Genomic DNA, 25,343 nt, shown 5'->3' with positions numbered 1-25,343 from the left:
TCCAACACCTCCCCTTTTACCGTCTAATCCCCCATCACGAAGAACTTTCGTTTCCTGCAGGTACAGTGTACTAACACACACGTGCACAATGCACAGACACACGCGCAGCCCTCACTTGCTCACAGCATCATCTCGAGCAGCGTAGAGCAGTGTTGCTTTTTCTTCCTTCGGAAAGCTTCTAACCAAATTTCTGCCCCTCGAATCTGTACGCCAATAGTAGAATCTATAGCAATAGAAGCGCTTTAATTCCACGCTGGAACTGTGCTGTGGTGTGTGGTGAGAAAAACGTGTCAAATACCTGTATTCCACTGGTTGCCCTCCTCTTTGGTTTGGCCCCAGTGATGCAGGTGCAGGCGAACGAGGACACAAAGAAAGGACACTGGGAAGGCAGTGGGCCACTTAGTGGGGGTAAGCAGTAGTGTGCACAGCTCAGCAAGTTTTTCGCGTGTGTATCTTGTCCGCCTTTTTCCCTGTTTTTTCCCGCGTGGCGATAGCGCGTCCCTTTTTTCGTCTTTTCATCGCAGCGCCCTGAAGCAAGAGTGCGCCATCATGCTTTCTGCCTTCATGGCCTCCTAGAGTAACCTAGGTGGCATAGAAACACACACACACACACACAAACACACAAACACACAACATGTTACACTTGCTCGGACCGCAGTGGCTGTGACGGACGGTGCAGGGAGGAGTGTGGGTGGTGACCATTTACATTCGTGTCGTGCCAAAAAATCGGTGCTTCTGTGAAAGAAAAACGGTAAACCGCAGCAGTACAGTGGGTCGATAAATGTGTGCGTGTGTGTTTGTGTGATTTGGTGAAACGAGGCAAAAAGTAAACCGGAAAACATCACGGGTCCAAGCAACCAAAGCAAAGCGAAACTCTTTCCTCGCTGGTGTTGCCTGCCTGCGGGGCCAACTGTAGAGAAAATGCGTAATTTGCTCTGTACGATGCTGTGCTAAACCATCCTAGCTTTAGGTAAGTAGACCCAGTGGATGCTGCGGTAGGCAAACGTTGCACACGCTTAATCCACTGGAGAATAAATGCACTCCCGAGCTCCTACGGCGTGTCGCGGTCCCCTTGTCCTGGTGTGGATCAAATCCAACACTGCGGAATTATTGATTAGTGCATTGTGGCACGTCCGCGGGTCCGTTTGTGTTGCCGTTTGCGATTGATTACATATGCACGGTTGGATGCATCCGTCGGCTAAATGCCTACCGTCGGAGAACGATTCTACTCCGCTTCCCGTCTAGGGTAATAACAGGTTCGCACGCATTTGCAGCATATTTTTCCACCCTTCGCCGATGATGCACCATCGAAACCATCGCCGGGAGCTGCTAGTGTTGGAAAAGTAGGCGATGTGAACGGCGTTCGACAGCACCGACCACGGGCAGCAGCACCGACTGACATTGGAAAAAGCAAAAGTGACGAGAAAGGTCCGAGAAGCCTCCGCCAAAAGGGAAAAGGACACGAACTGACACACTTGGGAAAGAGTCGAACAAAATAGTATGCTGCTATGAAGCTGCCGGCCAATGGAGTAGCGGCAATCTACCTTTTGCTGCACTGCGTGTCAGGATCGGTGCTGAGTGAGTGTTTTTTCCTGACTTATTCCATTGGTATTTCCTCTGAAACGAATCTCTATTTTGATTCTATTCTTCCCCTCGCCCCCTGTTTCTCTGCAGAATCTTCCGCCCTCCAGTCGAGCAGTCCGTTTATGAGTTTGCCGCGCAACTTTTGGCAGGAAATCTCCGTACCGTACACCGATCTGCCGAGCGATGACGACGAGCAGGAGGACGAGTCGGCCGAAAGTACCACGCACGATCCGTACCCGTTCTTCGACGATGCCAACATGACCGCGAACGTCACCACCCAGCTCGGGGCGGACGTGTATCTGCACTGCCGGGTGAACGATTTGCGCGAGCGAACGGTCAGCTGGGTGCGGCGGAAGGGTGACGAGATACATCTGATCACCGTCGGCCGGCAGACGTACAGTAGCGACTCGCGCTACTCGCTCCAGTACCAACCACCGAACGATTGGCAGCTGCTGATACAGTACTCGAACGAGCGGGACGAGGGCCACTACGAGTGCCAGATCTCGTCCTATCCGCCGCTCGTCTACCTGGTGTACTTGCTCGTAGTCGGTAAGTGTTTCGCACACGCCTATACACATCTACATACAGAGTGACCGCTTGCAAGCATTGGGTGAGAGCTAAATGGCAAACTGTTGCCGGTCTTTTCGCAGTGCCACGGGTGGAGATCATAGACGAGCGGGGCCAGGCCACGCTGGACAAGTTCTACAAACCGGGCAGCACGATCGAGCTGAAGTGCATCATCAGCCGGGTGCCGCAACCGACGAGCTACGTCACGTGGAAGCACGGCATGCGAATGCTCAACTACGACACCAGCCGAGGTGGCATCAGGTAAGGGGCAGGTGTTGATGGTGATGGGTGGTTACAGCTTTACCTTCTGCTGTTTTGTGGAGATAGAAACTAACGTACGGGAATTGGTGAGTTCGTTCAGTTCTTTCAAGTTAATAATCGTTCAGTTCAGTTCACCCGTCAGTGTATAAACAGTTTAGATTGCCTCTTGAACAGGAGAACGCTGAACTTTGACGGCAGATTTTATGAATTTCTCTTGACATGGCTGAACCGTTCAGTTCTTTAATATGAACGAACTGGGTTTTTGACTCTTTGTTAAGGGAAGTGAGCTTGATGTGATTTTGGTTGTTGAAACATTGATTTAACTGCCTTCATTCGACTCTTTACGTGACGAAAATTGGACTCTATGGTACCCTTTGTAATTCCAATTGGATTCCAATCCAGACTATCCAACGAGAGTGCGTAGAGTTCAATTCCTTACTGGAAGTGATCTTTATATTCCATATACAGGGTTTCCCAAAATTTATTGGTTAGTTCCCATGATTTTTTGGTGCGTTCTCTCGATTTTTTATCGTACCCCATAGATTTTTGGTTCGTTCCCATAACTTATTGGTATTTTCTGATTGGATATCAATACAATTGGACCAAAAAAATTCTGGGAAACGGCCAAAAAATCGTAGGAAACCCTGTAAAGATCACTTCTAGGCAGAAAGAGTCATGTTAGTATCCCAAAATTATTAGAACCCTTGAAAACCCCTGTATTTGGCTTTCAAACTCTACTTTTGTTTCACTTGAAAGTCAGTTTAATAAAAAAAAATATAACAAAACCCTGTAAATCGCTCAAATATACGATTCTTTGGAACGACAACCGGGCCGCACACAACTATGTTGTGCAGCAGTTTCCTCCTGCAGTGGATCCATCCATTCTTTATAATAAAATCCCTTCTAAAAATAGCAACCACTCATTCTCATTCTCCGCGCGTTCCATCTGTGTTGCATTATCACCGGGTGAAGTAATGCGCTCTCGAATTGCATCTGTCTACTTCCAGCGTCAAGACCGACCTGCTACCCGGTGGTGCGATGAGCCGGCTCTACATTGCCAACGCCAATCGGCACGATACGGGCAACTACACATGTGCGCTGGCCGACATTGCTCAGGCCACGGTATCGGTACACGTGCTCAACGGTAGGTAGAATTGTTTGGGTGTTGTTGTTTTTTCTCTCGTTTAACGTGGTATATTTCTATCCGTTTGTAGGTGAAAACCCTGCCGCAATGCAGCATGGCAGCGGTCCCCAGTGGCAACCGTTGGCCGGTCTCATCATGTTCGTCCAGCTGCTGTTGCTCTGCCTCAACACTGTCCGGTGACTGTCGACTTCGGAAGCATAAAACTCCCACCCCCTGTGTCTCTTTTTTCCACATTTTCGTTAAAGCAAGCTTACCCCTGTTTCCGTCACATCCAACCGAATGTGTCTCCGCTTTGCCAACGGAGACGATCCAGAGCGGAGATGGAATTATCCCCAACCGAGCAAAACGGCAACTAAAGCCGCCGCCACCGCGCTACTAAACCCATTTAAGATCCCCCCCCCCCTGACCCTAACATATCAATGCACACGAATGCAGTTGCAGCGATTGCATTCGCTTCATTCTACCCGGTCCCAGCAGCTGACGGGGAAACACCCTTTTCCACCTTCTTCGTACATTCTGCCTGTTCAGGACTTGTTTACTTGCACACGCTCTATGCACATACTATGCTCGTACTTCGGCAACAGTAGATTACCAATTCAATGCGACAGTTGTTACACACTGTCGGTCCATGGTTGTACTAGCTGATAAGCAGGTTTGATAAGTTTTGATACGCAGTGCATGGGTATTGGTAGCAGCACACGTGCTATTCCCAGCTGCACAGGCATCACACCCAGCTGGTGGGTGTAGTTTGTAGTTGTAGATACATAAGAAGGGACAGTCAGAAGGAGAACGAAAGGGAAACCATTCATTCATACATAAATATAATATATTTATATTCGTCACAAAGTCGTCGGCTTCGACGAAGCGGCCAAGGAAGGGACCGGATCGTTTGTACCCAAAAAAACCAATGCACGTGCTCAACAACAAACAGCATCTGTTAGAAAAGGTTGTGATTAAATGGATGTGAAACATCCATCGGGTGGCGGGTGTGTGAAAATGAGGATCAAAAACAAACCACGCAACACAATTGCGATCAGGAAGCGCACGAATGAGAAGGGGCAATGTTAGAAGACACACACGCCCCAAAAAAGGAAGAAGTAAAGCGGAAAGCATACAAAACATCACAATGATGCAAACTTTCTAACCACACAGCAGCAATATATTTGTACACACGCAAAACTATTTTTCCCCACTCGTTAACTAACCATTTGCGCAACTGGGCAATTGCCCAGTTGCGCAAAGCTAATCGTACCACATGTTTAGCGTAATAATAATAATAATAATAATAATATCAGTCTTCGGTTGTGATTAGACTTAATGCGTGCGAAGCATAGATAAAGCATCCCTCTCCCCCACTCCTCACCTTCCCATTCCCCTTTTACCCACAAAAATTCATACAAATTATTGATGTAAAATGCCGATTTATAAATGTTCATCTACGTATATATTAGCAAGTAACGTGAGGGTGGGGGGAGGATTAGGAGGTGAGGATAGATTACAAAAGGACAACGTTTAGGTAGGGAAAGATAAGTCGGTGTGTCTTCTCTCTGTGTTTGTGTGAGTGTGTGTGTGTGTGTGTGTGAAAACCCAATGCCTGGAGTCCTGTCGCTCGTAGTGCACGTGATGGTTTCTTTGAGTCTTTAAACTAAAACAAACAAAAAAACACTTTATATCCCATCGGTACTCCACACTTCCCACCCTTCCCTCTTTTCTCCTATATTTTGCTAAACTCAATGTGCACTAAACCTTCTATGAACCGTACAAGCATATCCCAATTTCGCATAGCTCTATGTGCCGTCGCTAGGTTACGGGCGGCGTCTGTTTTGCACATGCAAAAACAAAAAAAACAACAGCAAATCATTACGTCCAACGGGATCATTATTGGCTAAGCTAAGAAGGCCGCGCCAGTCAAGGGGGGAGGGCGGCTCAAGCAACGAATTGGACGGAACTAATTTGTAAAACAAAAAACTATCGATAACTACAAAACACACTCCACTATATACATATATTTATCAACCACTAATCGCTAACCACTAAGTGTTGTCCTGGTTTTTTGATGAAACAGTATTACGAAACTCGTGCAGAAGAAGGTGAAAGATACATACATACGTCGTTGGATAGACCGATGGTTGTGGTAATATAGAGTGATGAGCAGAAGCGAAATATGCATCTCTGCAGAAAGCGTGGCGTGGGTTGATGGGGAAAGAACGAAAGCAGAACGAGAACGTAAAATACCCACAATTTCCGCACACACGCTACAAAAAATACAAACTGAGATTCCCCATAAAAACACACACACACAACTAATATGGCGCTTATTAACTGGAAATTCGAGTGAAATTTAGCATGTAAGAGAATATATTTGTTATCTTTTAAAAAGAAAAGAAATAACGTCTTAGTGTTAAGGTAGCAAATACTCCGCACAGACACGAAACACACAGCATTTACACACACTGAATACCACTGACGTGTGTGCAATATGTACAACTAGCCGTGTTTTAATAGCTGTGCTTCGTACACCGAGGCAATAATTCGTACACACGGAATGGGCAATGTGTCCCGCTATACTTAATCCTTGCTACAAATAAACAACAACAAAAAAAAAAAAACAAACAAATAAACTAACAAAACAAAACATTGAATACACTAACTCAACCAGGTTGTGCAGAAAAGGGAAAGACACATCGCGAACATCGCAACATGAGCGGAACCGGTGACGAACAGAGAAGAACGTTGCCAATGAAAATCACACTTTGCGTCCACTTCGTCGGGTCGGGCGTCTTGCGTCTTGGGGACTGCTTTTCTATTGCGTCCGTTCTCTTCCCCTCCCTGATAGGTAAGGAGGGGGGAAGGGGGAGAATGGAGAGTGCAATAGGTATTTCACCCTCTCCCTGTTCTCCCTTTCCCCCTCCCACCGCCCCCAAAATGCTAGTGCAGCAACAAAATACATAACAAAAAAAAAACAAATAACAAAACCATATGAGTGAGCCCATTAGAAGTAGATGAGATAAGTGAGTGAAAGAGGATAGCTAATTGTATCGATTTATACGAATGTAATAAAAAAGAATAAGAAAAAGAGGAAGAAACAAAGAAGGAAAACAAAACAAGGAAAAGCTAAAAGCGGGAACCGATGTTGGTTGTGAAGTATCATTTGAGAGGTTTTATTTTTCATACAAACAAGAAAACGAAACGAAAGCAAACAAACGAACGACAAAACATGAAAATGCTAAATGAACGAAAAGTGAGCGAAGAAGAGGAAACATGAAAAACAAAACAAGAAAGATAGTTTTTTTTATAAACAAAGAGGTATTATTATACAACAGCGAAAAAGAACAAGCAAACCGAATTGCGGTAAATGCAAAACAGACAGAAGGAAAGAGAAAGAAAGAGAAAGGGAGAGATAGAGAAAGAAAGAAAGAGAGGGAAACAAAAAAACGTTATAATAGTAAATATAAAAGAATATGGGGAAGGGTAATACACTACAATATGAGAGATCGTTTCCGTTACTTTTTTTTGGTATAACATAGTATATTGGTTGATATGAGAAGTGGGACAAGAAAGCAAAACAAAACATAAAACATAAAACATAAAACAATGCGCAGTATTTCCAACTGACAAGCGAAAATAATGGTTGTGGTCCTAACGCTCTAGATATGTGTGTATATATATATATATATATATATATATATATATATATATATATATATATATATATATATATATATATATATATATATATATATATATATATATATATATATATATATATATATATATATATATATATATATATATATATATATATATATATATATCGAACCAGAATGAATATATATATATACCGATATACACAGAATAATGAAACGAAGCACTATAATGTATAATGGTATATTGTAACTTTACATGAAACATGGCAACCTAACAATTATGAAAATGGAACAAATAAAGTATTCGAAAACTATAATCCCCCCAAAAATAAAAAGCTTTAAGATGTGTTGTTTGTGTGTGCAAAAGCGTTATTTGTTGATTTTTCATAGATTTTTTTAAATATAATTTCTTTCAAATAGTCTCTTTTACAACGGCGACAGGTTTGTGTACGTATGTATGTATGTATGTATATATAGAGAGAGTTTATTTTATAGTTATCTGCAATAAATACGCTTGTGGTGTAAAAATAGATGTTTCCAAAAAACTTCCTATACCTATTTTGGCAAGATATTTTCCGTAGCGCCGGTGTGCCGAGCATGAGTTCGGCCTTAAATGTTCCTTTCGCATCATTTCCATTCAGTATTTTGTTTTCCACTTTCACAATTAATGCGCTTTCCGTTACGTTCTGTTAGTTTTTTTTGCATTGTTTAGTTAGTGTGGCAGCAGTTTCTATCGTTTTTTTGTGTGTGTTTTTGCCTACGAATCGAATGATTGCAGAAATGGTTAGTAGGACTTCATTGCATCTACGCTTCTGCACTCACGCACTACATCACACACAGCTCTTCTACAGTTTCTAGTGTGTGTGCTGCTCTACGATCAGCAAAGGGAGCAGAAGTGGGGGGAGTGGAGGAGGTGGCTTCTGTTGCTATTAATTCACTGCATTTAATACTGTTTACTGGTTGCTTTGTTAAAGTGCGCTTGTGATTTCTTGTTTTCTTCTGCTCTGTTCTCTGTTCTTTTGCCCATTGCACTCTCACTACTATTAGGGGATTGGGGGACGATCGACGGATCGTTTTTGGGAGGAAAAGATAGATAGATATCAAAAATAGAGTATAAGAGTTATCATTCATATTCCTGAGCTTCCAACCCCCTCCCACCCAACAAACACAACCACAACTGCTTTCCTACCTTTCTAACTGCACCCTGGCCTACTACGTTTGTATCTCTTGTTTCGAAATCCATTTCCACTCTGCAACTAGTACTGCATGTTTGATGGCTTGCTTTGTTTCACGCGCTTTGTAAATGCATTATGTATGATAAGAACATGTCTATTGTGTTTCACTTTCTTTTTCCTTTTTGGTTATCCTTTTTTTGTTTTTTTTTTTTTGGTGAGCAATTCGTTTCGACAGTGCCTGGTTTGTGTGGTGTTGTTTTACTATTTCACTTTCATTCCTTCATTTTGTATTCTCTGTAACCAGTTTTCCTTTTTGTTCCTTTTCTTTTCTGCACTTTTCACACTTTTCATCGAATCACGAGCATTATGAGCAATTAAGGTAAAGTTATTAGTTTTTTTGTTTTCTTAGATAAAGAGGGGGTTTCTTGTTTTGGCAAATAGTTGAGGAAGAAAAAAGAGTTTTTTTTGTTGTAGTTTATGTTAAATATACATATAGTTGATTGGTTGGTTTAAGGGGGTAAGTGTGTATGTGTTTTCATTAAAAAGGTGAACAAACACACACAAACAATCACACGCACACACATTCAAACACACGCAAGAAGAAAAAAACTGTCACACACGCACACACACACACACACTCAAAAACTCGATACAAAGTCCTGGGCACCCAAGCAGGGGGGGATTGAGGGGAAGAAACTACCCTCCCTCGCATCCGACCACCCCACCATCCCAGTGGGGGAACAAGAATAATGAGATTAGTAATTACTTAATTGCTTTACAGTAGTAACATTAGATGCAGTAGTAGCAAGAAACGTCTAAAGTGTAGATAAACATGTTTTCACTCTTAATTCATTGTCGTTTGCGATCGCGAAAGCAATTCAACCCAGCACAGCCCAGTCCGGGAGCAAATGGGGCCTAAACCGCACAAGCGCGTGAAAAAGAAAGGCAGATATAGATGAGGGAAAAAGGGGGCATGAAAGATAAGTTAGATTTCTATTGTCTCGTAAAACGATATCACGAAAAGCGTGCCTTCTCAGATGCATTAACTGCAAACACAAACACCGATGCACAACGCAACAGGAGGGACAACAACAACAAAACTACTTGTGACCTTTGACCTGACTAGTCCTTTAGCAGATGGAAGCTCCTGGTAGCGAGACCACTATCCGCCATTCGATGTGCTCACATTTGGGACCAAAGTGGGTTTATTATACAGGTGGGCTTATCCCGAACAATTTGACAGCCGTGCTGTAGAAAAATGAAAACGAAATGACAGGAGGGGATTCGATCATTTGTTGATGTATGCGTGTGAATTCCAATGGCTGTTTTAATTGATGTGTCGTAGTATGGGTGAAAAACTACGTATCACAATCGAATCCCCTCCCGTCATTCGTTCGTCCAATATGGCCTTCCCGCCAAACCTATAAGCCCACCTAGTCCCTATACCCACTTTGTTTGGGACTGTTTATCAATTTTGTTGACTGAAACTAAGGACAAACCTGTTCTACAAAAACTCTGACGGGCCAAACACACGTTGTCATTTGATGACGGGCCGGAAATGGAGTACAGTATGGAGGAGTTAACGACACGCACAGTGCACACGAGAGGTAAGAGAGATATAAATGGTACAATTAAAAGCTCCATACGCTCCATCGTTGGTGACCCTTTCTTTTTTTGCTTGTAAAAAAAAACATTGTTAACAAATCAATTTAAAAAAAACGCTTAAAACAACTGTTCTTACACAGACACGATCGTGAGAGGCGGAGGTTTTGGTTGCAAACCGGGACACGGGCGGGGGGTTCGATGGTGAGCACGAGGCATGCTTCTGTTTTACGCACTTCATCACAGAGAATGGCATTATAAGTCCTAACTTCACGGATCTTTCGCTTCTACTACTACTACTACTACTACTACGCTCTTTTCGGTCCTCTAAAACAACAATCTACAGCTCAGGAAGGTATGCTTCAGCTTACCGGACCCTAGTGTCCGCGGAGTGCGTCCACGCTAACCCTCTCTCACGATTTCTCTTTGTTCTAGCCATTAGTGGGTTAAAATTATCTTCACTTCTTTCGCCTACAGATAAGAAGAAAATGCTACAGATTAAAGGGGGATTATATGCGTTAATTGGTGAATTAAAATCTAAACTCATTCAGAGTAGAATTGCATTGCATGTGTGTACGAGAATCGATAGTGAGGTTTCCCTAGGGCAAGAAGCGTTGACGGCCACGCGCTACACCACGCCGTTGCCCGTCACTGCCTTTATATAACGCTTGTATATATATATGATGGTTTGTATATGATTATATGGTGTATACTATTTGCGTTAATACAATTACAACTGCTGTCTAGCAGCGCCCGCCCATCGCATCCCGCGGACTGCTACTTGAACAGAAATGAGGTGAGCGATTAAAAGAGGGGACAAGTGGGGCTTGTTACACCACGGCAAAAATAGTACAACCTTACGACCAAAGAGTATATCAGACTTAATTGTTTAACGATGGAAGCTTAATTCATTGTTTGCTTATACTTTTAGATGATTATCACTCGCAGTAATAGTAGTAGTAGTAGTAGTAGTGGTAGTGGAAGTATTGATAGCATTGTTAGCAGCGTTATTAGTAGCGCTAGCGGTCATAGTGTTGTTGTTGCTAGCAGCATTATTTGGCATCACGGTAGGCCACGCTATCTTGGCGTCGATCCGTTTGTATGCTATCATAAAGTGTTTCCCTTTCGCCGTCATCCGGACATCCTGCGGACATTCGGTGTCATGTAGAAGAGTTTCTGCCGAAAAAATGGAGAAAAAAAAAATCAAGCAAATACAAATATATTGTAACAAGCGTTAGTGCGAGTTGAAGTTAGCTGCATGCTGCGCTGATCCAGCTTACCTTCACCGTCGATCAGCTTAAATAGTCCATAATCTTGGGCATTCGTTATCCTCGCCTTGTGAGCAATTATCCGACAGACTTCCTTCGTCGTTGTATGCGGTCTGATTGGTAGCGTTCGCGTCTGGATGGAACCGTTGTACTCATCCGGAATGATTACGCGTAGCACCGAGGAGCAGTTTGGCATCGTAGAGGAATCCCACTGCACGTGAGAAAGCACGCAATCAATAATAAGACACTTGCAAGGTGGTACACAACAAACACTTACATCTAATGTCGATGTTCCTTCCTGCTCGCTGAGGCTAAAGTTCTTAAGCACGTGGACCGCACTGCACAGGGCCGTTAAGTAGTAGCCAGCCTCGCCGCTCAGCAGCGACGGCTGCAGCAGACCCCACATGTACTCGGCCTCAATTTCAGCACCGATGAAGCCACAGTGTGCCACGACCATCACCAGCACCGGCAGAAAGTCGTCCGCGCTTAGCTGCTGCCCGTTGCAGCACGTCGTCGCTTCGAAGATGGTCGACACTGCGGCAAGCAGCAGGTCCAGCTTGGCCAGGGGCAGCTCCGCCTCCTGCAGGCGCACAAAGAGCGTGGCAATTTGTCGCATCGCTGTCGGACTCGGCGGTATCACATTGCCCTAATAATCGAGATTCGAGAAGCGTCAGCAACGGGCTACACCAACGGGCGCCCTTCACCATCCGCGGATCGTTCTACTTACCTTGATCCCGAAAGCAAGCGGACCGCGGCCCGCCGTAGAGCGCACCTTCTCCACAATCAGCTGTATATCGCCCGACTGGCTGTAGTAATCCACGAACAAACTGTACAGATGCTCGCGCAGCGGCAGTATCACCAGCCGGTGCATCACCTCCTCCAGTATCGAGTCCAGGTTAAGGAACTCGTCCGGCTTTAGCTGGGCCCGCGCTTTCTGCACCTCGCCCGCGAAGTCGCCCTCGCCGTGCTTCACCAGGTAGTTCTTCATGCCGGACATGAACTGGCGCATGTTGCGCATCACCACCTGCGGATGGGGGGCCGCTTTCGATTCCTTGGTGCAGGCGATAAAGTTGCTTATGTTGCGCGAGAACGTTGAGTCCGGCTTGTTCGCTAGGTAGAAGGCGTACGTGGCAATCGATTCGCCCGGACCACTGTGGGACGATCTGTTGCGTGGATGACCTGGAAAAGAGAGAGAGAGAGAAAGATGGGAGCGCATGGAATAGAAAAGATTAGATGAAGTTAGTATCAACGAATTAAACCACCTATACGCCTATTTCCCATCCCGCCACCAATAGAAAATATATACCTCGAACAAGCTTCTCTTCGCAGCAAGTGAACAGCTTATGTACCAGCTTTTGCCACATGCCATCGAATCGTGTCGTTTCGTTAATTTCTTTGCCCTGATCCAGCCGGCTAAATATCTTGCGATATCGCCGCTTCTTCACCAACAGCGCCCGACCGCGCTCCTCCTCGATGTGGCCCACGTTGATGATGATGTTGCCCTGCTCGTCCAAACCGAACAGCTGCTCCACGTCCGCATCGTGCGGTACGTTCGGGTCGAGCGGGGCGCCACCACACTCGTCGATCATGATCGTATAGTCGGAAAGCGACGAGGACGAACCAAACTCGTCATACTCAACGCGACACCAGCCGTCCAGCAGCAGCACGGAGCAGAACTTGCCATCAGCTGCGGCGATCGGTGGTGCCCGCTTGCACGGATAGTCACACTCCGGCACCGGCAGCCCGTCCTGCACGCCGAACGTTCCACCCAACAGTCGATCCAACCGGCCGCCACCACCACCACTACCGACGGTGCTGTAGCTTAGAGCCTGCAAACTGTGGCTCGCCTGCCAACACTTCACATCTTCGGTGGCTGGACGCTTTCGTGCAGCGCGTGCATGCGACTGCCACTCAACCCGGGCGGGGTTTTCTAGTTGGTGCCGCTGTTTGCCGACGCCGTTCGCGTCGTTATCGGACCTAGCAGCACTAGCTAAGCCCGCTTTCGGCTGTCGGCATTCACCTTCGTGGCGTAATGGCGTTGACGCAACGGCAACAACTATCCCCTGCGCTGCTGCTGCTGGCCCGTGAACGATGTTTGCCGAGGCTTTGCGACCAGATCCATCACTGTCGGCCGACGCCCTGCCTCGTTTACCTGCCCGCATGGCTCGAGATCCGTATCCGCATCCACTCGACGACGAGGGCGACACGGCAGCCCCTTCGACGAAGATGCAATTCATCACGGTAGCTTCATTCCGGTTCACGTATCTTGCATGTGACCACCTTCTGCACCACCGCATGGCAGATAGAGAAACGATTTTTGCCCGACTGCACGAAACGGCGGAAACGATAGTTTCTCATTAGACTGGCGAAGAGACGAGCGCGTGCCTCGTCTCTCCCTTTTTCGGAAGGATGGGATTCCGCTTCGTCAAACGGGACACAGCGGTCTGTGGCCGTTGGGTGCGTGTCCACGCGCAAATGCCCACAAAAGGCTACGCTATTTCCGTGCGCCCGATCGCACTAATCGCACCGTGATCGATCGAACCGCTTCCCATGAGCACTACAATCGAACTGAGCCTGACGCGCATCAGCTTCCACTACAATGCTTTCTCGCTCTTCGGCTTTTTGTTTCCCCCTCTCCGCCGTGTGCCATGTGTCCTTGTCCTTATCGTGCGTAGGGAAAGAAAGAAAGTGTCAAAGTCTTCACTTTAACCGCCGGAGCCGACGCTGCCGCCGCCGCACGCACACACGTACGCACGGAAGGGCGCCGATCATCCCGCGGCCGATACGCACGAGAGCACGATGAGTAAAGAGCGACTCATCAAGTTCACAATAAATTACGCATCCGCCTGCATACATTTACCGTTCGTTTGCCCTTTTCATTCGCTGGCCATCCTGCCCCTTCCCCGTTGCGCGACAACCATTCCTAACGTTGCAAACGCACAGCCGGATCTATTCTAGAAGCAGGTCCCGAAATAGGTGGCTGCTTCAAGGCCCCACCCACGCCCGACCCGATACGCAATAAACCCCATGCAAATAGTGCATTATTTTACACGTTTCAAGGCAAGTCAAGGCAAATAAACAAACCGACCCACTCCAGCAGCAGCAGTAGCACCCATGCTGCATACGCCTCAGCCGCCCACCGCCCTGCTAAGTAATCATTGTGCAAACAGAGCCAGTGCCACTTATCAGACGCTTCGATGAGTGTAGCGTTCCGGGACAGCGCTAGCAGCCGCACAGCAAAAGATAGCGGAAGAGCATGAATAATATGGTAGCACACACACACACAAACACCCGACCTCCCCGACCGCTGCTGGCCTGGTATGCTCGGCCGGGGCCCCGAAGGCTTCGTCACTTATCGGGCACCATTACTCTCGGCCACCACCGATGCGCCGTGTTGATCTCATTACAATGTATGTCAGACACCGACCACCGATTCGTCAAAGGATGCGAGGTGGCTGACGCAATAAACCCGCTGAATTCAACAGCCAGTCGGTGGATTATGTAGGTTACGGTAAAGCAACATTGCCAACCCCTTTGCAGCATCCGGCAATGCATGAGAAGCGTCCCACCATCGCACAACATGCACGGGTAGCAGTTTAATGCACGACACACCCGCACTACCCGTCCCAGCCGCCCGCATGCTCCTAAACAAACTACCCTTTTGGGCATTCAAGTGCAGGTAGTGTATTGGCACGGGTTTTACCCCCTGTCCGGAACACATTCACCTAAGTTTATGGAAAATTCCCAAACTGCCTCATCGCAAGCCCAAATGCGATAGCTTGAAAAGCTGTCCTTTTCTTGTCCCTTTTCTTTTGTTTTTCTTTTCCTGTGCCGTGTTTTGAACAGCTCCTACTGGCTCCTGGTTTTACAGTTTCTGACAAGCACAGCCCCTTTCTACATTCTGCAATGTGTACTCACATTATATCGAATGTACTTACATAAAATTTCCCGATCTCGGCAGCTACGCGATCGTAATATTGTAGCTACTTTTTGCTGCGACTGTGGTAACTGGTGCTGCTGCCCGTCCTTTCGGTAGCGAGTGTCTTTGGCCGTCGAGCCGCAGTGGTCGTAGCTACTATTGCCCGGCGCTTCCATCGAAGATTCTGCGAACACAGTAACAGTTACAGCTAGGATCGCACTGCCACGCACCGAAACCAAACACCACTTACGTTCGTTGGGAAGGAATGAGTCCCACTGGGAGCTGTCCCACGGTTCCGAAAAGACGGTCCCATCGTCCGAGTGCGCACTATTGATTGCAGATGACGCATAGGCTTTTTTTGGTTGTGAATGAAATTAACAAACGCACACAAAGTAAGTAAAACGATGATTGATGCGTAATAATACCTTCCGCTACCGTTACATACCATTAGCCTGCTTCTCGACATTATCGTACGCCGACTTCCGTTGCCCTCGGTGTCCTAGGATGCCGAACCCTGACTCACCGTTCGCACCGATGCCGCTATCGTTCGCTAGCATACCTTCCAGCAATCTTTCCGATAGCTTCAGGGCAGGAAGCTTCTTGGCGATTATCTGGTGTATCGTGACCGGTCGGCCCATGCCCATGAGACTGTCGGTACTTTTTTGCAGCGATTTCGCGGCCGGCTCAATGGTTTTCAGCGACGCGGTGGGTGTTTTCCACCGGATGTCGGAATCGTAATCGTTCGTCCCTTGTCCGCTGCTGCCGCCCGCGATGCTCAGCGCATGCATGCGCACGCCCGACAGCATTGAGTCGTTTTTCTCCAGCGCCAGCTCGTCCAGAGAGGCGGCAAAGTTGTTCTGAAAATGAAGAACGTCGTATAAGCAAAAACAACTCCGTTCACCAACAATGCGCGCACATTACTCACATTCACATTGTATCCGTTCCCGTTGCCCCATGGATGGCCCGCCGAAGGTAACGCATCGTCATTGCCAAACAGCTGCTTTGGTGGTTCCGAGTGGCGCTGGCTACTGTTGGACGAAGCCAAACGATTCAGCGGACTGCGCCGGATGATGGTGCTCAGAATGTCGGCTGGATCGGCATAGAACGGGCTGGTTTGCTTTTGCTCCTGGCCCGCACCACCCAACGCATCCTCCAGCGTTACCGGTGTGCCCACGGGCGTGGTGTGAGAAATGTTCATGCACGAACGTTGCCGCACATCGGTCAGCACCGACCGACCGAACCGGCCGTCATCCTTCGGTATTGGGGAAAACGTTTTCAGCGCAACCGGTGGACGGGCACCGGGCCGATCGGTCGGGGTGCTGGCCCGATCGCTTGCCGAATCGTGCCCGCCCATGCCCACGGCAAGATTGTCCACGGAGTACGTGTGCGCACCGTGTGCGGCCGGGCCACGGTAAGAGGTGAGCTTGCCCTGTCTGTAACTCATCGACTCTATTGATGGTGAAACGAGTCCTTTGAGAGCTGAACCAGAAAAAACAGAGAAAAATAACTTAAATTATACATCTGTTTTCGGAAAGCTGTTTGCGAAAAGACACATACTTAAGTCCTCGTGCCCAAATATCCCATGGCGCTGGCCCAGCAGTGACCGGCGATCGCTTTTGGTAGCGTCCTGTGACCAAATGTCCTCATAGTCACTTATTTTATCCACCAGCGTACTTCTGCAGTAAACGGAAGGTGATTCCAAAATGTCCGATTCCTAGCAAAAGCAAACACAAAACAGCAATATTATATACACCGCATCGTAAAATAGCAGATACAACACGAACCTGATAATGCTTTGACTCTTTTCGTTTGTTGCGGCGGCTGACGCGAGTGCTCGTCGGTACGCTGAAGCTAGGATGGCAGTGATCGTTGGACTGTGTCGTGGCCTGCTTTTCCACACCATTGTCGGCTACATTGTCGCTGTCACAATACCACACAGTGTTGCTAACCTGCGAACCCTGCACATTCAAGATCAAGAAACACTTATTGGTTATTGTCATCTGAAACGAGAACTAAGAACCGTGGTTTGCATACCGCAATGGTGGAAATGCTGGCCGGCAACACTGCTGGCTCTCTGCGCTGGAATGCTGTGTCTCTGGTAGGGAATCCCGTCGTCGGTGTAAAGTCGGTATCTTTTTGGAACGTAAAGGTAGTTCTCTCGACCGTCGGACTGTGCTCTGCTATTTGCAGCTTAATACGTCTCGCTGGTGGTGCCGGTGGACTCCTGTAAGCGGGAAAGATATTACTACACCATCGTCCAGTTCGTATCTGAAGCATCCCGGACAGTACGCCCTACCTGATCGGCTTAATGTTGAGCGTGTTCGGTGGCGTGGGCCTTGGTGCCCGCGGTTTCCTTTCCAGCGTGCCGGTAGCGTTGGGCGCATCATCCGGCCGGCTCTCCATGGACGACGAGGTTGAGCTGGTCATCTCACCGCCCGTGGCTTCACCGTTCGAATGACCGGTACCGCTACTGTGCCCCAGTATGTTTGCGTTGAACAGCTCGATCTGCTTTTCTACCTCGTGCTGTGCCGCCGTGGGCGAAACGATTTGCTGCTTGCGTGCCTTGAACGTGCTCGTCTTCCCGATGATGCCCGTCTGGTGCTGGTGCGGGTCCATCGGCGACATCATGATGGCACTGTCGATCGATTCCGGGCTGAGCAGCGTCTGCCCGTTGCTTACCGTGAAGCTGCTCAGCGTCGAGAACGTGTCGGTGGGCGTTTCGCCGAACGCATTCACCATGCCGCCGGTGCCGAGCGAGGTGCCACCGGTCCCGACCGACGCCGCATGTCCGACCGGGGTGTGATTAAGTACGGATATGCCGAGCCCGCTCGAGTGTGTCGCCTCGGACGGGGTGTTCATGTGACTAGAGGTGGCGGACGGTGTTGTGCCGGGTGGTGCCGGCCCGGTGATTGGTTTCGGTTTCGGGGAGCTGGCCATCGGGTAGCGCCAAAACTCCTGACCCAGCAGGGCCAGCGACGACAGCTGCTGGCGGTTCTTCGCCTCCCGCAACGCAACCGGAAGGCAGAGCTGTACGGGCAGCTCGTCGCAGCACTGCGTGTAGTGCGCAATCAGGGCGGGTATGGAGTCGAACTTGAAGCGGGAGCTTTCCAGGCTCAGCTGCCCATTGTTCGACTGGATCAGATAGTGTTCGATGTACGGTCCTGCGTTCGCCGGCAAACGCACCGAAACGGCCATCGTTTTCGACTGACTAGAACCGCGCACGATGAAGGTCTAGAAGAAGAAACAAACAAAAAAACATTCCATGTACATACGGTAACACCCAAACAGTTTGAACGCGACCGTGCCCTACCCCTTCCTCCTTCCCCTGGAGCAGATGGATTGCGCCGGACCGTTGAATGCCCGGCAGGAACCAGACGGGGTGCGAGCGAAGCAACCGCTCCAGCAGGCTCATGACGATCGCCGTGTGATTGGCCGAACTGTTCGATTCCTGCGACTCGTCGCTGGAAGTTTCCTCGCCCTCCGCCATAATGCCACCCTCCGAGCTCGATACCAGTGATGTGTGGGACTGCGGAAATGCCAGACAAACGCCGCATTAAACGATTAAGTTACACGATTTACAGCGCTCTTCGAGTGCCTACCTCGTACAGCTCCTCCTGCGAGAGTTCGCGATTGCTCGACAGCAGCGGCATCATATCATCGTCCATCGTTTCCACCTCATGCTGCTGTACGCTCGTGTGCAAAGCGCTGAGCCGTTTCTTTGCCAATGCTAGGGAGGATTCTGGAGGTCTGCCGAAGAGGAGAAGCGTTAGACACAAGTTTGCAAGCTGAACGACGCTGAACACGCATCCACAAACCAAACCAACTTACCCTTTCGAAAGCCGATTTCCGCTGTTCGCGCTGTTCCCGGATGTGGTTTCCTGCTTGAACTTGGTCACCTCGGCGTACCGTCGAATCAGCGTCGAGCAGTCCCCACTGTCGAGCTGATCGCGCCCATTGCCCGCTGCACCGCCGTCGGGATTGGGCAGCTTCGCGGGCAGTGAAATCGGCCGTCCAAGGGCCGCTGCCGCCGCCGCCGCCGGTGACAGATCGGAGCCACCGTGCGTCAGGAGATTCCGGTTCAGCTGACGGGTGGTGACGTCTCGGCTGTGGTAGAAATCCCCGCCAAAGCTGTCCACCGGGATGTCCTTCCGCTCGTAGCAGTTGTCGTCCGTTTCCGATTCCATCACTGCTCACCAACCAAACACACAAGCGCACGGCCACGCACAAACTCGGACGTCCAACAACGACAAACAAAAAAAAAACCGGGTGTCTCGATCGTTGCTCACCACTCTACTCTACCTCCCACCGCTCGTCCAGCGAGTAAACATACACACATGCGTTCCTGCGATAGGGAAAAGCAAACGTAAGTGCATCGGACGGATTAAACCCCCAACGCGACAACGATTTGTGCGCGCGCCCTCTTGAACACGCGCTTGCTTTGCGCTGAACCGTTTTCAAGCGACGCGAATGGAATTCCCCAAATATGATCGGTCTGCCCAATTGCAGCCGTGTCTGCAGCGCGGGTATGGCACATGCATTCCATGGCAGTATACGTATGTAAACAACGCGTTTGATTGGTTAATTTTTTTATTTTTATCTTCCCTGTCGCGCAAACATGCCCTCCGGTGCGTGTTGGGTGATCATGTGGATGATGCATCACACACGTTTAAGAAGAAATTCCAGTGCCGTCTGATTCACGCGCGCGTCTTACCCGTTTTGCTGCATGTGTGTGTGTGCGTGTTGAGACAGCCGAGTTTTTTTTAACTTTCGATAAGAGCACCCAAGCAAAGCAGACCTTGCTTTATTATTTGGTTTCGGTTCGACAGCGAAGACGGGAGATGGTAACCTCATTCCCTCATCCTCCTTCACTCCTCAAACAATCACACACAAACACATGCAGCACGGGGCATAACGGCGACTAAGGAGGGGGAGAAAAAAAAGTATGCTTTTGAAATGCTCGCCGTAGCAATGGCAACCAACGTGTCGCTCTACTCCCCCCTCCCCCAGCTCGACTGTTTGATTGCCTCTTTTACTCAATGAATGATGCACATTTATATTTCAGCGTTGTCGTCGCGAGCTTCTTTCAATCGGCTTAATTGATTCGGTCGCCCGTCTTTTGTCGGCTGCGGGGCCGGGGCCGGGCGTGTTGCAGCTTGGTGGGGAGCTTGGTACGGAGATTTGTACGTGCTCTGAAGCTCGTTTTCGTCGCCATGGGGAGGACAGTCGCAACATCATTGCATAGACCACCATCACCACCACCAGCAATGGTAACTGTTCTCCCACAAACTACGAACACGATGAGCATTGGTGGATTAGTTACATTTTTGGGCTAATGTGTAACTACACAACCGACAACAACAAAACACTTCAACATTGCATAGAGAAATAAACACACACACAAACACACATTTTTCTCATTATTGAACAGGTTTCCAATTGCACTTTTCTATCGTGCCTCGCCTTCCTGCACATCGGGCACGTCCGCACACACCTGCGCCACGCCGTACGCGGTTGCAATTTCTGTCTTCGGCCTCGTTTTAAATTCCTTCAGAGACTTCACTGTGTCGAGAGCGCTTCGTTTGCGTTGGACGTCGGGAATGGTATCGCCCTCCCTCCAGACGACCACCCACCACACTTCCTACGCAGCCGGAGATGAAACATTAACACATGCGTATTGCGGAGATGCTTTGCGGGCTGTTTGGCACTATTAGCATGAAATGTGGATCGATACGGGGAGGCGATTGCATTAAATATTTAGTGAATGGCCCATTCGGTCCCCTCGCGTCCACTCCCTGCGAACCCCTCCGGGCGGGACAATGAGACGATGGACGTGTCACCACTCCAAGGGACCACGACCACCACCGTTGGGTGGGATGCATGTTTTCCATTAGGGAAAACGGGATGCCGCTTCCCCAACCTCCCCCCCCTCCCCCCTCTCTTCTCCTTTCCCATTCACTTTCTCCTCCCCACAAAACTTCTCTGCCCGCGCACTCACACACCGCGCTTGCCGTGCATTTCTACCGTACACTAATAACTTTCCACCGACCGCAACAAAGGGCACGGTCATTACAATCTTATACTCCCCCGATCGCAATTGCACCACACACAGCCACACAGAAACACACCACCCCTTTTGCTCTCGGAGCCTTACTTTTAATGCTTCGTTGGTTCCGCGCACTTGATGGAAACTGTTTTCCACCCCGAGGTTGCGATTTCCATGTTTTTGGATGAAAAATTTCGCGAGCACCAGCAATGAAATTGCTGCTCCGGCCAACTTCTCGCTTTTGACATCTACCAACACCAACGTACAGCGTCGTCTGTCAGCGGCAGACGAGCTAGCGGGAGCGAGAGCGCGAGAGAGAAAGAGAGCGAGAAAACACGATGCTGGGTGGTTTATTTTGAGAGTGAAGTGGTGTAGGACTGTCTACACGAAGGAGTACTCGGAACTGCGATTACATTTTATCTGTTGTCCCGTAAAGTTTGTTCGAACTTCTTTTTTTGTTTCGTTTCTTCGATATTTCTTCTGTTCTGTCGGACTAATAAGATTATCTTATATTTTTACACACTTCACTTGGTTTGATCCACTCATTAGTTCCTGCAATAGAACGACATGGTTCGATTCGGAGCCGAACCGTCCCACGTAGCAAGAGCTTTTAAAGGTAGCGTAGGTTATATGATCAAATTAAACCTTGTGTGCCTTATATGGATATCTTAAACCAAGTTATAGTATGTTATAAATCCATTAACGGTTCGGACTTAGATAGGCTTGCTGTTATTGTACTACAGTACGCCTGTTCTAATTGTACGAATGTACTCGTAGTTTTTCTAACGGTTAGAAATTCCTATTTATTCCTAAACTTACTGATCCTACTGGAATTATAATCATGATACAAAAACGCGCCAACTAGCAATAATCTCCAATTAGCAGAGGTTCGGGTTTTCTCGTCCTTCATTAGCACCCCCGGTCACTGAGTTTAGTTAGCCGATGCATCGTTGCACCGTGTAGATAGACCGTACGCTCCACTCGCACCAACACATGGGCACATTTGTCCATGGGAAGTTTAAATCCCATTGTTGTTTATGTTTATTTTGTATCAATTTATATTGAAAATTTGGTGAAAACTTTAACATTTATGGTGTCGATAGAGATATTTTTTGTATCATTCTTCGTTGTGTTAAATTAGTCAATCGTGGAATAATATTTATTTATCTTTATCAGTTTATGGTGTGCTTTGCGTAAGTTTTTGGTGTGCTTTGCGTAACAGACTTCTCTATTTGGCGTAAACGTCGTCCTACGCGGACATGCCGGCCATAGTCAATCGTTGCTACGAGGAGACGGTCCATTCCGGGCTTGAAACCATGACAAGCATGTTATTGAGTCGTTCGAGCTGCCGACTGTACTACGGGACCGCCCCGGGCAACAGACAAACCAACTAATTCCACCTTTGTTTTGTGGTAGTGCACAGTATATACCACAGTTGAGTTGCTCACTTCGTTTCTAGTAGATTATCGACGACAACTATTAACATGCAGAATGCAGCATTCTTCGTTAAGTGCTGTCGTTAATTTCTATTTCATGAAGTATTTAATGGTCCAAATATTTAAATATCCAACAAAAGGTATGGCAGCTCAATAGGTCAAAAAAGATTGTGAAATAAGCAAAAATAAGGGATCACAAAAGGAGAATTCGATTCTACATCATACAAGCGTTTAACCAAAATTGTAGCTCTTTTCCAGTTATGCTTAACATTAAAACATTGTGAAATAAATCCAATTTTGTTCATTATTTTGACTCAAAATTGTCATAGTAATTGAAAAATAAAACAATGAAAATGGTTTTCTCTATTGCGTAACCGGCCACCCTCTTCCACAAAACCCGCATACCAAAGCGTGTCGTACGTGCATCTCTTGCCAGCGACACATGGGGGCTCGTCCACTTTGCGACCTCTCGGATCGGCATTCAATCGGCGACCATTTTTCCTAATGCGAAAAAAGAGAACCTGCTTCCTGCTCGATATATTCAGACGCCGGGGGTTTAATAGTACCGACCGGCCTCCACCAGACAAGCCCCTCTCCAAACACGAGCATGGGCATAACTCCAATGGCAATGTCAAACATTTTCGGGCAGCTGCGCATTGGAGCCCGCGCTCCCGATTGCAAGAAAACAAACGCAACGACACTTTGTGTCTTGGCCAAGTGCAGTATTCTTTTTTTTTAATTGTTACGCTAGTCTCGTTCGAATGGCCCGCACTACGCTCGCCATACGATGACTAATATTTTGCTGTAGTGTTTTGAAGCATCTAGTGGACAAATGGACAAATGGAGCTGGCGCTAGGCGATACCGAGTGATGACTAGTGTGATCGATGGCAGGAGCCCTCCGCTGCGGAGTAAGTGCCGTCATAAGATGTAGTGCAAATCACTAGTATCCCTCACCCACCCAATGCAGCTTCTACGCAGTGTGTTAATGTTTATCTTTATTGAATAAGCGGGTTTCGCGTGTGTGTCGTATGCGTATTGACCATTGTCTTAGAGCGTTTTGAATGTGCTGTGCCATGTGCGGGGAAGAAAATCTTCACCGAAATCCTCATCGAACACATGCTGCCCTGCTTGCCGTGCTTATCAGCTATTGTGATTTCCAGAGAAAACAATACGTACCACAACCGAGAAAAAAGAACACGTATGTGCACATTCAACTCCTTCGAGATACCCGTCCGAAACAATCCTCGGTAAAAAGATTCTGGGTGAGCTGCTGCTGCTGATAAAAATGGTAATGAGAACATAGCAGGTCCCGATAAAAGCGGTCCGCAATGGTTATATGTTCTCGTGCCGCGGGGGGGGGGGGGGACATCATCAAAACGTGGCCCGACACGATTGTGTATTCGCAGTGCTTGCTCGCCTGTACGGCTGCCGCTACATCATGTGTTGTTGTGTGCTGGGCGGGGAAATTTCTTTATCACATCCTTATTTCCTGTTCCCCCCGTGGCTTGGGTTAGGCTGGCCGTGCCCGTCCCATTCGATGCATACATAGTGCCACAAACCCCCGCCCGAAGTCACCGAGATTGAGAAGAAAACTGCATCGCTTTGGACAAACACGATAGCACAACAAACGGTAGCACACAGCAAAAACATATAAAAAGAATGTACGATCGCATGGAAAGTTCTTTTACGTTTACGATACGTTACGCTAATCATCTAGTGCGGCACTACGCGTGGTGCGTATTGTGTGTTTGTGTGTGTGCGTACGTGTGTCTAACCGCCTCAAGTTTACAATTCGGTCGTTCATTAGGTCATCTAGCTAAATTTTACTAAGCTAGCTGCCTAGTGAAGGGCAACATTGTACTTGAGCTTCACAGAGAAAAAAAGTGCCACAAAGGAGGTGAAAATGCTAAGTGGTCGAATTTGTTGTTTGTTTTAATAGTTTTAATATGTACTGTGAATATTAGCAAACAAAAAAACTTCCCTCAAGTGTTGTTAGTAACATTAGGGGTAACTGGATGGAACACACATTTCCCTTCATAACGGGGTCGAGGTCAATTAGATGATGCAAAACCTTTCGCCAACTATATTGATCTTTTTGTATTACCCTTACACTGCGAACAAGATCCACTCCCATGATAGGTTGTGCTATAATCTGCCGTACTGTGCCGGTTCCAAGTTATTGTATACTTTATGCAGGTGAAATAAATCTTGCTTGAAATGTGGATATGAGCGGAAAAAATAATTAAAATAAAGGCCAGTTTACAAAAAAAAATATACATATAATTTATGCCTAAATTTTAGTAAAAATTCGTAATATTGTTTTTACTATTTGACTGTTACTCCTTTACTATAATATTAATCAAACTTTTCCAGCCATTAGAATGAGTAATGTGCTTGGGGGATTTTATCAGTTTCTTCTATGAATTACTTTTTTATATCGGTATGGTCATGTATACGACGCCACCATGAATGACGATGTTGAAACATCATAGGGATGCACGCCACGTGGCATCAGCATACTTTTTTAGAAAATGGTGTTTATAGTATACACTTCTTTAGCGCCACAACTCACTGTCTTATAGCTAGTAATGCTGAAAACTGAGCGGTTAAAATGATTTTAAATATATTTGTTACGATTTCCACATTAATAAATTTGAAATTTTCGTATTCAAAAATCAAACCGGAGCGATATTCGC

General features: G+C 47.4%; 2 protein-coding genes across 6 annotated transcripts; one reads left to right on the top strand and one right to left on the bottom strand.

Annotated features, from left to right (window-relative positions):
- The first annotated feature begins 108 nt into the window (after nucleotides 1–108).
- Nucleotides 109–8,043, top strand: LOC1273467 (zwei Ig domain protein zig-8). Its single transcript, XM_061651975.1, has 6 exons — nucleotides 109–970; nucleotides 1,275–1,578; nucleotides 1,675–2,133; nucleotides 2,235–2,412; nucleotides 3,420–3,556; nucleotides 3,627–8,043. Exons 2-6 carry the CDS (start codon nucleotides 1,509–1,511, stop codon nucleotides 3,734–3,736), a joined length of 954 nt encoding a protein of 317 aa, XP_061507959.1. The 5' UTR covers nucleotides 109–970; nucleotides 1,275–1,508; the 3' UTR covers nucleotides 3,737–8,043.
- LOC1273468 (protein sprint) lies at nucleotides 7,664–21,494 on the bottom strand. 5 transcript variants are annotated; one of them, XM_061651967.1, is made up of 16 exons: nucleotides 21,319–21,494; nucleotides 18,996–19,509; nucleotides 18,767–18,914; nucleotides 18,478–18,693; nucleotides 17,464–18,398; nucleotides 17,202–17,391; nucleotides 16,952–17,125; nucleotides 16,725–16,881; nucleotides 16,093–16,646; nucleotides 15,613–16,024; nucleotides 15,418–15,519; nucleotides 15,187–15,351; nucleotides 11,976–12,427; nucleotides 11,526–11,894; nucleotides 11,261–11,459; nucleotides 7,664–11,156 (listed from the first exon to the last, which is right to left on the bottom strand). In XM_061651967.1, the coding sequence occupies exons 2-16, from the start codon at nucleotides 19,349–19,351 to the stop codon at nucleotides 10,900–10,902; spliced, it is 4,686 nt and encodes a 1,561-aa protein (XP_061507951.1). In that variant the 5' UTR covers nucleotides 19,352–19,509; nucleotides 21,319–21,494; the 3' UTR covers nucleotides 7,664–10,899. The 5 variants fall into 5 exon arrangements, with proteins under 5 accessions (XP_061507951.1, XP_061507946.1, XP_061507947.1 ...); XM_061651962.1 differs by having other exon boundaries at nucleotides 15,187–15,519; XM_061651963.1 differs by lacking the exon at nucleotides 21,319–21,494 and adding an exon at nucleotides 20,575–20,788 and having other exon boundaries at nucleotides 15,187–15,519.
- Nucleotides 21,495–25,343: the final 3,849 nt, after the last annotated feature.

Source organism: Anopheles gambiae, chromosome 2 (genome assembly GCF_943734735.2).
Source record: "Anopheles gambiae chromosome 2, idAnoGambNW_F1_1, whole genome shotgun sequence".
In the NCBI taxonomy this organism is placed as follows: Eukaryota; Metazoa; Arthropoda; class Insecta; order Diptera; family Culicidae; genus Anopheles; species Anopheles gambiae.
Note: the sequence above shows the minus strand (reverse complement) of the source record. Positions and strands in the feature narration are given on the sequence as shown.